The sequence below is a fragment of the Protopterus annectens genome, chromosome 2.part0, assembly GCF_019279795.1.
Source record: "Protopterus annectens isolate FY-2018-M chromosome 2.part0, PAN1.0, whole genome shotgun sequence".
NCBI lineage: Eukaryota > Metazoa > Chordata > Ceratodontiformes > Protopteridae > Protopterus > Protopterus annectens.
In genome coordinates, this window is record NC_056728.1 from 1,380,717,218 (window position 1) to 1,380,733,196 (window position 15,979).

The following is a 15,979-nucleotide window of genomic DNA, read 5'->3' on the forward strand; positions in this document are numbered from 1 at the left end:
CCTCTGCAGAAAGGCATTGAGGGTCTGATTGTGGTCATTGACTTGGGCATCAGTCCAACCACTGACATTCTATGGGAAGTGACTACAGTGGCAGAATCTCTCAATAACACCTCCAACCTTCTTCTGGAGCTGATTATAAGGAGAGCCTTGTGTAATCATTTTCTTCCTGTAGTGAAGTCTTTTCAACACATGGGAGAAAATGGTCTTTCCCTCTTCTGCTCTGTTCAGCATAGCAAAAGGGATGGATGGTGGATGCTTTCTGTTTCCTGTAGCAGGGAAGAGTCTTGTTGGCAGTTCCAGTATTCACTTTCATTTTACACCTTTTCAGAGAAATAAAGACAGAGTTCATACTTGGTGGCTCCCCAGTGGCAGTGAAAAGTGTAGTTTCGGGATGTTAGGTCCCTGGCTGAGAAAGATATGGTTTCAGTTTCTTGAGACCCTGGCAGTACAGGAAACTATTCCACTATAACTTAAGGAAGGCTCACTTATTTGGTGTGACAGCCAGCTTCACGTCTGGATTGAAATTGTAACTTTTTTCCTGTTAATTAGGTCTGCAAACAGTATCATGCCATCAGGGGGAAAATATAGGAATCAGAAAACATTTGTTTATACTTTCAGTTTTTTAGCTGAGAGTCTGTTGTGATATCAAAAAAATCAAGGTTGATGTTTGATCATTTGTCCAGAAAACCCATACTCAAAAAACCTTGTACCATTTGTCATGTATATTTTTTACCTAAATGCTAAGATATCACTTATTCTTAAAAAAAAAGTTCTCACATTGAATTAGAATGATTCCATGTCACCCCACCTGCAATACAGCTACTGCTGAATGAAGCTAATAAACTTTCAATGTGAATAATTTTTGCTGAGCAAAACTGCAATTCACAATTTTCTCTCATGTACCGAGTATCTTAAGAGTCCCATAACTCTGAAATTCTTCCTAAGAGCCTTATCTTCCAGTTTCACATCCCTAATCATGAGCAGTTCTACATTAAACTATGTATGTTGCCCTCTCAGCTCATTATTCATATTCTGGATCTGCTTGCTCACAAACCCTCTCAATATCATTTTGATTTTCACCATCTATTCTCTTCGGGAAACCATTTCATTTAGTTATTAGCTTTTGCAGTTCTGGTAAAATATTCAGTGAATGTTTCTGTGTTGTAACAACAACTGCCATATCTGAATTGTCTCCAGTTTCGTCATCCTTGTTTACTTGTGCTATTATGTGGTCCCCTAATGTTTCTAAGATCTCAGTTGTTACAGTACTTGTACACATTTTACCTCCATTTACTTCAGTTTACTCGTACGCTAACTAAACTACAATTAAGCTACCATTTATCAAATTTGCAAATCATAACTTTATATTAAATTAATTAATTAATTTAAATTAATTAAATTGAATTAAAGCAATATTTATTGTAAGGGATTGGAGGAGATGTCAGCGTTTCTGAAACACCACAAAATCTCTCTCTTCTGTTTGCCTTCTTTTTGCCCTAGCTGTAGTAATTTCTGATGTGTGACTATAAAAGTCCCACCATGTGCTATCTTTTAATGGATCACCTTTGAAATGGTATGAGTAGTACTGGCTGTGTATTTCATGGTTTTCATCAGATAGTACATATAATACATCACATTCAGAGGTGCATATGATTTGTTCAGACAGCTTTCTTGGAATTCTTCTAGTAATTAAGTTTATCTACAGACATCATTTTTTCCTCAAAGGAAATTTCTGTGTGACCATTAGCTTTGTTTGGGATTTTGTTCCACAAAAGTACTTTTCTTAGGCTACCTTAAAGCTAGGTACTATAGATATATGAGACATGCACATAACATAAAATACTTGAAAGGAATTGCTGCAATGTTTCTCTCTCTTTCCTCAAAACTATTTAAAGTATAGACTAAGAAGAATGGATGCAAGTGTGTTCTTGCTCCCTGCCTCTCACTTGACCGATAAATGTCAATCACTTTTCTGTAAGATAAAGTAGTGATTGTTTTCTGCACCCCCCCCCCTTCCCAGTTGCAGTTTCCACTTCTACTTCTTGCTGTGGTCCAAGAGGGATCTGGCTGGCATGGTACATTGAGAGTCAGAGTTTCCACATGTGATCAGTCAAGTTTGGGATGAGAATGTGGAGTCCTTTTTATGTCCTGGACTGTTATGTGGGATCAGATGTAGTTGAAGATTCATCTCCACAACTAGCTCTGGCTGCCTCTAGTGTTTGACTTCTGAGGCATAATATCGGTAGTAATTCTTAGCATGGCTGTTATGATCATTGCTAAAAATCACAGGACTGTGCACCTACCACCTAATCAGTGACCAGATAATACAGACATGTGCCACAGTGTGTGCCAGTGTAGTGCCGTCCATGACCACCAGCAGCCAATCTTCATTGATGACAAGTCACTGGTATTGGAAGTCTCCCCCTCATTGTGAGTATTTTTATAATAATAGTGACAGCCTATATAAGATATCGCCCCCTTTTAATTACAAGCACATTCAGTAATGGTGATGATTCCTTGTGCTAGTTGTGTTTTGGCTTCCAGTTTTATACCACCAGCCCTTGTTATGATTTAAAAAAAAAAAAAAAAAATATATATATATATATATATATATATATATATATATATATATATATATATATATATATATATATATATTGTAATGACAGAGAGCCTTTGCTGAAGCTTCTTTTAGTCATTGACCCATAGTAGAGTTTCAGACATGTTGTGGCATCTTGTTTTACTGATTCACATTGAGCCCCATTTTAGGATGCTAGTACTTTGGGTGCTCTAGTTATAGGGTGTAACTGCTCCCCTCCACCATCCACATAAGCCTACATCTCTGGAAGATACTGTACTCATAGCATCCTGTTAAGGAGGTTTAAAAAGCTGGTACCAGACAGAAATAGAATTCATTTGCAATTGAGCCATCAGCAGAATCACCTTAGCCTCCTGTGTAGCTAAGTAGTGTCAGGATTACTGTTAGTTACTGGAAGCCGTTAGATGCTTTCATTGCAGAAAGGACTGCACATTAACAACGACATATTACCATTGTAAATGCATTGCTAGCTGGGGTGGAGGGAACCACTACTAGTCTTTTAGGCTCATAGGATTACAGTTTGTTTTTTTAAACAAGAAAAATCTTTATTAAATTATCATGTACGGCATAGGCAATCATTTATATAAATGAAAACAAACCATATTGACATAATTTTAGTTGCGAATATTATACATCACAAACCATACTGACATGATTTTAGTTGCAAACATTTTACATCACTTATAATCCATCCATTCATTGTCAGTTACGCATTACATTGCTCATTCAAATCCTGCCTTTTTTAAAACTAATTCCTCCTCTCCATGTATTGCACCCACAGTCCTCATTTGTTTCTATGTAATTTGCTCCTACCATTTTTTACATATTCCAATTCCAGTTGTTTTATCTCTGTCACTATATTTACTACTTCTAGTACAGTTGGTTTAGACTTTGATTTCCATTTTCTAGTAAGTGCTTTCTTGGCAGCCACCATAATTAGACTCAGCAAGAGTCGACCTTACTATTTCTAGGTAATTCTGAGTCTGTATCGTAGCTCAAAAAATCATTTCCTTAGTTGCAACAATTTGCTCACTAATCTCTGACAGCAGGGCTGGCCTTTGGTCAACTGACACCCTAGCAAAAGGGCTCCACACACACACCACCCGGTGCTCCCATCCTGGTCTACCTACACCATCCAGATTATGTTTTTCTTCCATTTTCTCACAGTTAGTCTTACTCTTCAGTTTTTCCTGTATTAATTCAACATATTTTAAATAAACCATTTCTTTACAATAAAAAAATGAACAAATAAATACTGGAAAATGCCCCTGCTAGAGAGGCGCCTTAGGGGGCCACCTAGTTGGCCTATACCTAACACCAGCTATGTCTGACAGAGTAGTCTGCAGGGAGTCTTTAAAGTCTTCCAGTTTGTTACACTCTCAGAAAATATGTTTGCAATTACCTCTTTCTTCCCCATAACGCCTCCAACATTTGCTGTCTACCTGAGCAAAAATTCTTTGCAGTCTACTTGGGGTATAAAAATGCCTATATAAACACTTCCAAGCAAAGATCCTAAATCTTCTAGACTTTGTTGCATTTTTGAGAGACACACTGCACAGCATTTGAATAAGGCCACTGGGAGACAGTAGCATGAAAACTAGTGTCACTGCACATGCAGATGCAAGAAGCAGGTGAATACATGCCAGTTAACCAAAGGCAGTCAACACAAGTGCCATTTTTGCTAATCAGTATCACTGAAAATCACTTTCAGTAATTTATTTATTTATTTTATTTTATTTAACATTTGTTGACCGGGAATGTCCGACTAGGTTCCACAGAGCCTGTTTTCAGCGGAGACCCGGGGAGAAATGCTCCAGATGCATGTTTTTGGAATGTGGGAGGAAACCGGAGTACCCGGAGGAAACCCACGCGAACACAGGGAGAACATGCAAACTCCACACAGAAGGCACCCCAGCCGAGAATCGAACCGGATAACCTCTTGCTGTGAGGTGACAACGTTAACCGCTGCACCACTGTGCCGCCCATTCTCCAAACATTTTTTTTCAAGGGGAAGACACCCCATGCACAGAACTTATATATACTAACTCCAGTGGGAGAAAGGGAAACGTCAATGACTAATGAAAGTGGTTTTCAGTGATATTGATTTGCTGTAATGTCACTCACTAAGAATGTTGTCTGTGAATAGTATGGATCCTGAGGCAGACATCCCCTCTAGACTTCCTTACTGCTTTGGCCTTTTTATGTCAGTTTACTCTGTGTGTTTGTGTGTATGTGTGTGTGTGTGTGTGTGTGTGTGTGTGTGTGTGTGTGTGTGTGTCTGTGTGTGTGTGTGTGTGTGTGTGTGTGTGTGTGTGTGTGTGTGTATGTGTGTGTGTAAGTGATTGTAACCTAACTCAGTGATTACCATTTATTGAACATTGCATAGGAAAACTAGGACCTAGCCCCATGCCTGATCCAGGGTAGCACTTCAAAGGGAGTCCAAATCAGTTTCCATTCAAATTTCGTAACGATCTGCTGGTTGACTGGATTATTTTAGAGTCCTGTGTGACTATATGTAAATAAACATGTTGGGTGTAGCAAAATGTGGAATGTACTTTTAAAGTGTGCAAAGTGATTAATGTATGAGAAATATGGGAAATCCTTACTGCCTCTTAGCCAGAAATTTGAAGGTATTAGCTAGTTGATAGACAAATACTGATTACATAAAAGCTTGTAGCTAAACAGCCAGTTCCTCAGTCAAAGGTTCAGTGTGGGGTAAGCAAGGGCTTGCATGAAGCTCTAGAATGTGGAATAAGCAGGAGCATGGCTGAAGATCCAGGAGTCTTGAAGATTGTTACCACAATTTATACCTTTTGGGGATATAGCCTAGTGGAGTATTCTTTGGTGCATACTTGGAGTAATGGTCTGATTTGAGGCCTGCAGCCTTAGACTATTACATAAAACTTGCTTGTTAAAAGGGGCTGTGGGAGACTGAGACCGAGTAATATAAAGTTATTGGAGATTCTTCTAATGGCCGAAAATTTGCTTGCAGGGTACTGTAAATAATCTTGTAAGCACTGTAATTTTTTATGGTGCCAAGGTGGGATGTTTTCATTTTTTCTTCAGTAATAAATTTACATATCTATCTATGTATATGTCTATATTGATATGTATCTATCTGTATAGTTAGACAGATATACACATGTGACGTCCCCACACTGGGCCAGTAATCAAAGAGCCTGAATCCTCACCACTGACACTGGAGAGGGACATTCACTTGGAATACAAATATATACACACACTATTTCCAGATGCAGCTCTGTACCAAGTACAATTTCCCTTAAGAGCACACAAGGAACACACTCAGCCTGGGGTCTGGAATTCTCTATATCTGTCTCCCTCCAGGTCCCCAGTAAGATTCCCCACTGGTACAGCTGAAGGGTTAGGTCCTCAGCTGAGTGTCCAAACCAAGTCCTCTGGCACCCTTTCTGTAAAACCAGTGCTTTGTGTCCCTGCCCCAAGTAGCTGACACACACATACACTCTTTGAGATTTGATTTTCCAAACAGACATACCTAGGAAAAGCTGGCACAGATTTACCTGATGTGTCCCCTTCTGCCTAGAGTGTAAGGTAGTTATCACTGCCACCACTCCACAATCTGCTACTCTAAGGGCTTTAACAAAGGTTATCCAATTATACTGTGCAATATTAATACTAATACAAATGGTAGTAGTTGGCAAGACAGCTAGCCCTTCTAGAGTGGCCCACACATTGTCATCAAATAAATATAGGCACTCTCAAATGTTAAATACTTTCTAAAAGGACCAGCAACAATAAAAGTTTTAAATATATTTAATAATAAATAATAAATAATAAAAGGGCATGAAAATAGCAAATATATATTTGCAGTAAACCACAGAGCTTAAATCACAGGAAATATTGAAAATAAGATTAATGGACAGATTCTGACAAATAAAGTAAATCAATATCTAAACTAAGCTTCACTATATTTTCCTGACTGAATCTAGAAGAATTAGTATTCCCTACTTACTTAATGGAGTAAGACAGATGATGGAGTGAATGGTCATTTTTGTTGTCAGTCCCAAGGCAGAATACTAAATACTGAGAGATTTTTCTTTGTAATATCTAGAATTTCCAAGATGGCTGGCAGAATGACCTTATCTGGTCACCTGACCCTAGGTTCTCACACCATTCCCCTTTGAAACTTGAGACAGGATATTAGCATAGATGTGATAACATGCATATCTAAAGTTTTGTTAATGTTTATGGCAGTGCTGGGCTTCCCCTGTTTTTGCTTAGGTAATGAACAAAGGTTTCTTCCAGACATGCCATCTCTAGTCCTATTCAGAGCTGTGAGATAAGCACTTCCATGTCTCAATAGGTGGTCCAATTAACAGTATTTTTCTTAAAGTAAAAAGGTAGCTAGCTGTTTAACCCTTTTCTCTTCCAGTGTCCTTTGCTGACCTATATACATATGGTCTCACATGTATATTCCTTCTCTGTCCAGCAGGACCCTCTGTTGACACAATGTTTTTAACACTAGTAACTTTTCAAACACATTTTGATTTTCAAATGCCATGTAGTTCTAATACATTTGTAACATAAGCATCTATACAAATCAATGGAAAATAACAAAAACAATGCACCAGAAATGCAGCGAATGGATAAAACAAGCCAAGACTTTAATAAAAAATGATGAATACTTTCGCAAAACCACTTTTGCTTCTTCAGATCATACTGAACAACTAAAACACCATGAACTAAATACAAAGATACTATTTCCCTGGGCCACCCCAACCAATAGACACACAGACAATTATGGTTGCTAAGTAACTAATTACTTGATACTAGTATAATTCAAAGACTAAGCATAATTAAGTCATTAGCAGTCTATTTTAAAAACTATTTTTACAAACATACCTCTTTACATCACAGAAAACATGCAATACAGTAAAATTCTACAACATTATTTAAAACTTTTTAAACTTATTTCTTCAGCCTTCTGGATTTTAAGGCTGGTTGTATAGAAACATAATCATTCAACCCATAGTCTTGGTGTGCTCTCAGTCTAAATATCCATCTCAACTCTGCCTGTTCTGTAGCATTGGTCAAATCCCCTCTCCAAACATTAGGAGGTATAACTTCTAACACTGAGAACATAAAAATATCTTTCTCTCCCTTCTCAATCATGTGTTTATACAAATCAGTTTGATATTCAAATGCCATACAGTTCTAATACATTTGTAACACAAACATCTTGTATAGATCAGTTTGATTTTCAAAGGGCATATCATTCTTTACAGAACTCCAGCTGGCTATGCTGACACTAGGCCATATCATCACAACATGCACTTAATACAACCCCCCTGTCCACACACACACACACACACACACACACACACATACATACATACATACACACATAGAACACATCAATATCTTTGTATTATTTATACTGTGTGTGTTTTTATTTTGAGTGTTAAAAAAAAGAAATAAGTAAAGTCACCAAAGGCAGAGCACATCAAAATATAAAACTCCAAAAACAAATGGTTCTGCCACCAATTCCACTTAAAAACACTTGAAACTTGAAAACTTTAATTAAAATATACGATAAGATAAAATAAAATAAATACACTGGTTCATAAACTGGATAAGCGCTTTCAGTATAATACCTTTTTCAAATCCTAAATGTTTGCCAGTGAAACTTCCTCTTAAATACCGGTTTATGAGCCAGTGTGTTTATTTTTTTTATCTTATCATCGTATATTTTAATTAAAGTTTTCAAGTTTCAAGTGTTTTTAAGTGGAATTGGTGGCAGAACCATTTGTTTTTGGAGTTTTATTTTGAGTGTTCTCTGATTTATGTATGATCCTGCCCAGTGACAGTATTAAACTTGTGCTTTTTCTGTCATACATTTGTTTCAGTGAAGACTGCACCTGTAAATGAGCAACAACTCAATCTGCAAGGATTATCATGTATTCAAACCCGAATAAACAATGAACTCCTTTGCATGGGCTTCTCTGAATATTTTGTACACATCCCTACGTGCCCTGTATGGTAGCTGAGGTTGAAAATTTGACCCAGCTCTTCATTTATCCAAATTGCAACAGTATGCTACATAACTGTATTTGGCATCTCAGGGTTACAGAACAATTGTGAAATTAAACATACCTCCTTATGCTTTGGTCTTAAAATACTGGGCACTGTACATGTAATATAGTTAACACAAGATGTATAAATTAAAATGAATGCCATGCCAGTTAAAACAGGCCTTCATGCTATAAAATGCACAGAAAAAGCATCTGGGTAAATTATACAACTGTCTTGCTTTTGCCTCGTAGAATGGAATTACACCTCTCCATGTTGCTGCCAAAAGAGGGAACACAAACATGGCAAGGCTTCTGTTGGACCGAGGTGCACAGATTGATGCGAAGACCAGGGTGAGTATGCTGTTACTGGGATGGCCTGTGCAAGAAATGTATTGGCATGTGTGGGTATCCTGTTCCTATTAAGCCTTTTTGAGTAGTGAAGGACAGGTAATGGCATGCACAATTTCATTTCTGGTTGTTTTACTTAGTTTTCTAATTATACTGAAGTATAGGACATAAAGTGGTTCTACAGATATTGTCAATAATGTTTCCCTGCACAGTAGTGTGGCATTCTACATAACAATATTTGGAGGTGCCACTTTGGCCATCTTTTAGCTCTATGCTGACCATTTTCAAACCCGAGCATCCAGCTGACTCATTTATTACTTCTCAGAGAGACAGCTGGCACACTGATTCTCTAAGTAAGGTGAGACCCCTATGGCTTATTGATGAATGAGAGTCTGATGTCGGCAGCACACCAGAACATATGTGAGGGTGGGCTTTAACTCCTTTAACATAACTACTGCACATATAGGTTGTGACTCCTGTAATCTCTGCTTTCTTAGGCCTTCACCTGTGTGCTTTTATCTGCATATTAAAACTTGAAAAGAGACCACAGCTCTATCTCTTGTGAGTCAGGCAGAAATTAGTACAGGTCAATAGAACAGGTCAGTTAAGGTTAATCATCTGTGAACTGAGGGGGTAGAGCTAGGAATTAAACCTTCTATTTAAGGGGTAAAATATGACATTTCAGAGCTTTACTAGAAAGTCTCACCCAGACTCTGCTACACTTTGCTGTGAGGGAAAGGTTAGTTTGCTTTTTATTTGTTGTATTACTTTTATTGCCTTTTCTATTTTGAATACTGTGATTTGTTTTATTTACCTTGTATTTTACTTGAATTCTGCTTTTAACTGCATATTAAAACTTGAAAAGAGACCATAGCTCTGTCTCTTGTGAGTCAGGCAGAATATTTTTTCCCCACCCGGTTAGTGTAATGTTCTTAAACACCACTGTCTTTCTATTTTCCTACCCCTTATGTTAATTTGACTATATATCTCATTTCCTCTCTGTTTTTACTGGCTTGTGTGAGTAAGTACAAAATTATCATTTTGTGAAATCACTCCCCTTCAACTATTTAAATTTATTGGCCATCCTACTGTATTCCATAGTACCAGAATACAAAAGTAACCACCCCCTTTCAGTCTATCTTGCTGATTTAAAAATAGTGACTCTCCACTAAAACTTAACTTTTTAGACAGGTAAAACTTAAGTTACCTACTTTCACATCCAACTCCTCTAGTGCACACTGCAGTGTTTAGGATAAACTATTTTTTTCATCTTACCTTTAAGCATCCCTGTGACTAGCACTTGCTTTAAAACCTGCTTGAAAGCACTAGGAAGTTTTAAACTGATACAAGCACTCAACTCTCCTTGTTAATAAGGAGAAATTAATCATAGGCACTAAACAGCCTATAACTGCAAAGTACCTTGCTAAGGTAAGGGAAAACAGCTCTTGTACTTTACAAAAATAAAAAAGCACCAAACCAGGCATGTCCAAGGGTCAGCTTCCAGTGATTTCTCCTGTCCACCTGGTGAATCTGGGCATACTGGGGCAATGCAGCAATTGCCTCATGTAGATAGACAACCCTCTCCTCCTACCACCCAACCCTACAACCTGCAAGAGATGCACTTACATAGCCAAACTGGAAGCAAAGCTCTCTCCACCCAAGATTGTGCTAGACAGTCAAGAGGAGAAGGTTAACACCCACACTACACCTCAGACAACACATAGACCTTCTAAACCCACACCACCAACACCCACACATAGCAACACTAAACCCACATATGTGGAGGCCCTTAACATTAACCTGCCCAAGCAACAAGGACCTCTGAAGCTGAAATGTAAACAAACACCAATCACAACCAAAGTGTCACATAGGTCACAACACCAGTGTCCCACCCAACAACAGCCCCTAAGGCAAGACAATGTACCCAACAATTTAGTCATAGGTGACTCTATAGTCAGGCACACTGATGTCCCACTCACCAGTCTGAACAAGGTGAAAATTACAGTCAACTGCCTGTCGGGTGCCAGGATCCACCACATAACACATGCACTCAAGTCACTCCACAACAAGTACAAATATGACTCTGTCATTGTCCATGTTGGAGTGAATGACTTGAGATGCACCTCTCTGGACTACATGAAAAGAGACATGGAAGAGCTCTCAGATCATGTGGCCCAGGCATGTATGACCCTAGCCCTGAGTAGCATCCTGCCTTTGCCCAGAATTATACCACAGTATAAGGACAAAATGATTGAATTCAACAATTGGCTAAGCTTCTGGTGTCATTCAAAGGGGATCCAGTATCTGTCTGCTTGGGATGACATGATCGACAGACCACAATACTTTGCCAGAGATGGTCTGCACCTATCACCCCTGGGATTCAGGTTACTGGCCAAGGCTCTTGCCACCCCTATAGTACCTTTTTTAGGCAAAGTTCAAAGGACAAAACCACCACCGTAACAGGTACAAGCTTGCAAAATCTGAAGGTAATGCTACTCAATGTTAAAAGTCTAAACCTCAAAATGCACTCTCTCGAGGCACTCCTAAAAATGGAGAACATCGATATCTGTGCAGTAACTGATTCCTGGTTCAAGGCTCCAGAAAGCATCCCTGCAATACCAGGCTACAACTTTTACCACACATTTCGGCCACCAAACCAGGACTGAAACACTAAAGGTGGAGGTGTGTCCATATTCACCAAGGATATTCACAGCACCAGGCTAGTTGCCCAACACAATGCATCTGAAATTCTCCAGGTGCAACTAACACTAGGTAAGACTGCAATCCAAATTATAGCTAGCTACAGATCCCCCACCATGCCCCAAGATTCTCACTACACCTTTCTAAACATACTGAAAATATTAAGATACAACCAAATGAGTCAGTGCAAACTTTACCCCCCTCTCACCCCCTAAAGGGCCTATCTCAATTCAGAAAAATTACCAAATTCCAGTAATAACGGCCACACAGGTAGAAAACGGACTCTCCAAAGCTAAGAATACAGCATCCATGGAACCAGATGACATCCCAGCCTGTGTACTACATGAACTACAAAATGAACTGGCACCTCACCTAAGTGTCATGTGTAATCATAGCCTCACCTCAGGCTTCGTGCCCACTGAGTGATGCACAGCTACAGTTATCCCACTCCACAAGGGGGGATCCACTTTGGATCCAGGGAACTACCGCCTCATCAGTCTGATGAGCCTGATCTGCAAGGTCATGGAACGTATTATCATGGAAATTATAAACAAAGACATTGGCAACCTTCAAACACTGGACCCATGCAGTTTGGGTTCATGAAGGGCCAATCTTGTCTCCTGAACCTGACTGATTTCTTTGAATCAGTCTCCAGAGCCATGGACAAGGGTAAAGTGGTCCACACAGCCTAGCTGGACCTCACCAAGGCCGTCAACACCATCCCCTATTCTGGAATCACAGATAAATTTACTAATCTGGGCATTAATACCTACATCACTCGATGGGTTGCCAACTAGCTTACTGACAGAACCCACACTGTAAAAGTAGCTGACTCCAAATCCAACTTCAGACAAGTGACAAGTGGTGTACCTCAGGGTTCAGTCCTGGGACCGCTCTTCTTTGGCATCTACTTCTCTGAAGTACAGGCCCAACAGCAAGGGACTCTGGCTAACAAAGTTCACAGATGACTGCAAACTGGGAGCCATTATTGAATCCCCAAATGATGTGGATATTCTACAAAAGGGCCTTAAAGAAACAGATGCTTGGTGCCAGAGCCATGGGCTCAAGCTCAATGCCAAGAAATGTACAGTTATCCCCTTTGGGAAAAAACATGTACCCATGAATTGCCACATAGGTGGCAGTACACTAAACACCGAAAGTGTGATAAGAGACTTGGGACACAGGTGGACAGTGGTCTCACCTTTGATAACCACATTGCCACAACTGTCAGGAAATCCTTCTATGTGGCATACCTCATCAGTAAGGGCTTTTTATCCAGAAAAAAGGAGGTCATTGTCCCACTGTACTCATCCTTCATTAGACTCATTATAGAATACAATGCCCTGTTTGGTATGTACCTCTCAAGACATCTGCAACAATTGGAAAGGCCGCAGAAATACCTCACTAAAAGAATCACAGACCTAAAGCAGATGCCTTATGCTGACTGTCTAAAAAAACTCTGCCTATACTCTGTCGCATATCATCTACTCAGAGGTGATCTCTGCTTAATATACAAGGCCATGTCAAACCCAGAGCTGTTGGACATGCTACACTTAAAGAAATCCCAATCCCTTGGAGACACATGCTCCAGGAATCTAAACCTTGTCATCACAATGAACAAAACAAGCTGGAGGGATAGGTTCCTGACCCAGAGACTTCCCAGACTCTGGAACATACTGCCCATACACATCAAGCAGATCACCTTTTTGGCCCTCTTCAAAAGGAACCTTGATGATTGGTTGGGAGATGGGAAATTCACCCCGGGAATCACGTCAGTTGCCCTGCTAGACAGGGGTCCAGGGAAGTAAATACTGTGGGAAGAAATAGCCAGGGAATTGTTATGGCTAGGCTTGTATAGGCCCTACGGCCGATAGCCTAGTACCAACCTATGAACCTATGCATCTTGTATCCACTTTAAAGTGTCTTCCTAATTTGGAAGGGGTATTCAAGACCGAGCATAATCATTAATCTGCAAGGAGTAGTAGCTGAAATGTCAATTAGTTCCCTGGTTGTTTTCAATCTGTGAGCCTTGTTTTTTTAATACCATACATACATATTTTTGGATTCAACTTCCTGGTTGCTTATCAACCTGATTGTCAAGAATTAAGTAAAACTACAGATCTAAGTGTAACCCCTCCTCGGTTTCTGTAAGCATTTGCCTAAATCAAAACACTAAAAGAGCTGAAATACAAATTAAGAGAACTACAATAAAAGTTAAGAGAATCTGAGATAAGAATGCAGCTCATAGGAATGTAAATTAGACAAGCAGCCATATAAGGCAGAAAAGTATACAAAAATAAACTCCTCAAGCATTGGTTGAAATGTCAATGTGATTAAGAAATGAAATGTAAGAGACACCCCTACACTCCTGAACTTATATATACCTATGACCAGGGTTGCCAGATTTCATACTGGCCAGGTAGGGACAAAGTAAGTCTGTAAGTGAAGACTAAAAAGGTCTTCCACGTCTTTAATGCGGAACATCACAGTTCTGCATTAAACAAAAGTAGCTCTGTGTTTATTTTTATAAATGAACACAGAGCTACTTCTGTTTAATGCGAAACATTGCAGTTCCACATTAAACAGAAGTTATCTGTTTATACTGGTATACGGGCCAATCAAAAATCACTAAACACGGAGCTACTTCTGTTTAATGTGGAACATCGCAGTTCCGCATTAAGCAGAAGTAGTTCTGTTTTGCGATGTTTTCATTGGCCCGTATACCAGCATACGGGCCAATCAAAAATCGCTAACCACGGAGCTTCTTGTGTTTAATGTGGAACTTCTGCATTAAACACAAGAAGCTCTGTGTTTAGCGATTTTTGATTGGCCCGTATGCCGGTATATGGGCCAATGAAAAAAAAAAAAAAAGCGAAGGCTGCCCGGGATTTAAACCGGCAGCGCAGGACTCGGGATCAGGCTGCTGATCTCGGGACAGTCCCACCAAAATAGGGACATCTGGCAACCCTGCCTACGACCCTGTCATACCAGCGTGAAGAAAAGGGAAGTCTGTGAAAGCAACTGAACACTGCATTAGCTGTGATTTCTTATGGAAAACAGTGACTGAGGAGTTCAACAACGGCAAGTTGAACTCAGTCAGATAGAAAATCATCCAGTTAGCACTCAGTAAGGTGTAGGCAGTCTGAGATCACTTAACACTTAGAAATCAGCGAGTAGAATAAAATAATGCCCAGTAAGGAAGACTAATCACTTTTGTACAATCAGTAGATAATACAATGGCATGTGATGGTACGATTCAACAGGTCCTGTATTGTTAGCTAAATATTTCCTTTGGTTCTGTCACATGGTATCTTACCCCTACCATTACTTCTTATAGCAAAAGTGTTTTCCAAATGTAAAGTTGTACTCAGAAGTACAAATTATGCCAGTAAATCACTTGAAAATTATGTCACAAAAACTATGTGGAGGACTGGCTCATTTATAACGTTGCTTGTCTCATGCATTCAAAAGAGATGATAAAGCAGTGTATAGGTTAAAGACATTTCTTGTACATAAACACATCAGTAACTGGAACTGGAACATGCACTTAGACTAACTAATTCACTCATTACTTCAAACACACTCACATGTGCATCTCCACTCAGGACTGCATTCACTCTGGCTGACTGTACAAAATGGCACTGCTCTTGCATGTGCTCAGTCTTGTATATGCATGTGCTGAGTGCTATGGTGGTAAAGTACAACATGCATATTGATCTTCATACTTCGTTCCATTTCCCAAAGATCTTCATACTTCCTCTTAATGAAAAAGAAACAATTTCCCCATGATTAGCACATCAGTGACATTTCAACAACACATTGGTCTCAAGTCCAAGCCTTCAGCTATTTTGGATTCAGCCTACAAACTCTTTTGGCTCTGGATACATAGAAGTTCTGTTGAGATTTCACAGGAGAAACTTTTCTTGGGGAACTGTTTGATACAGGAACATCTGAAGACACTGCTGAACTATTTACAGGAGTGGAAGGCACAAAAGGTACGCTGTCCTCTGAAATTGGAACAGGAAGAGGTATGGATGTACTCATAGAAATAAAGTCACTGGCACAGGCAATCTGCTGCATCATAGGTTTGGTGGTAGGTAATATGTGTCTTTGGTTATGTCTGAATTCCATTCCTTCTGATTGAATAATATACAGTCTTGGTTCTTCACAGATATTTTTGACATTCCTCATTCAGTCATATCCTTTGGTTGTTTGCAGCCTTACAATCTCTCCTTGTCTTAATGGTCTAAGGGGTTTGCTCGATTTATCATAGTGCAACTTT

The 15,979-nt window shown here is 39.4% G+C and overlaps 1 protein-coding gene across 31 annotated transcripts in view; it reads left to right on the forward strand.

Moving 5' to 3' along the window:
• Window positions 1-15,979, forward strand: part of ANK2 (ankyrin 2) — a 3,034,032-nt gene that overhangs the window by 1,824,604 nt on the left and 1,193,449 nt on the right. For all 31 annotated transcript variants that reach the window (XM_044061567.1, XM_044061562.1, XM_044061555.1 and 28 more), the window contains one exon: window positions 8,902-9,000. In XM_044061567.1, coding sequence (XP_043917502.1) covers window positions 8,902-9,000 — 99 coding nt within the window. The remainder of the gene's footprint in view (window positions 1-8,901; window positions 9,001-15,979) is intronic.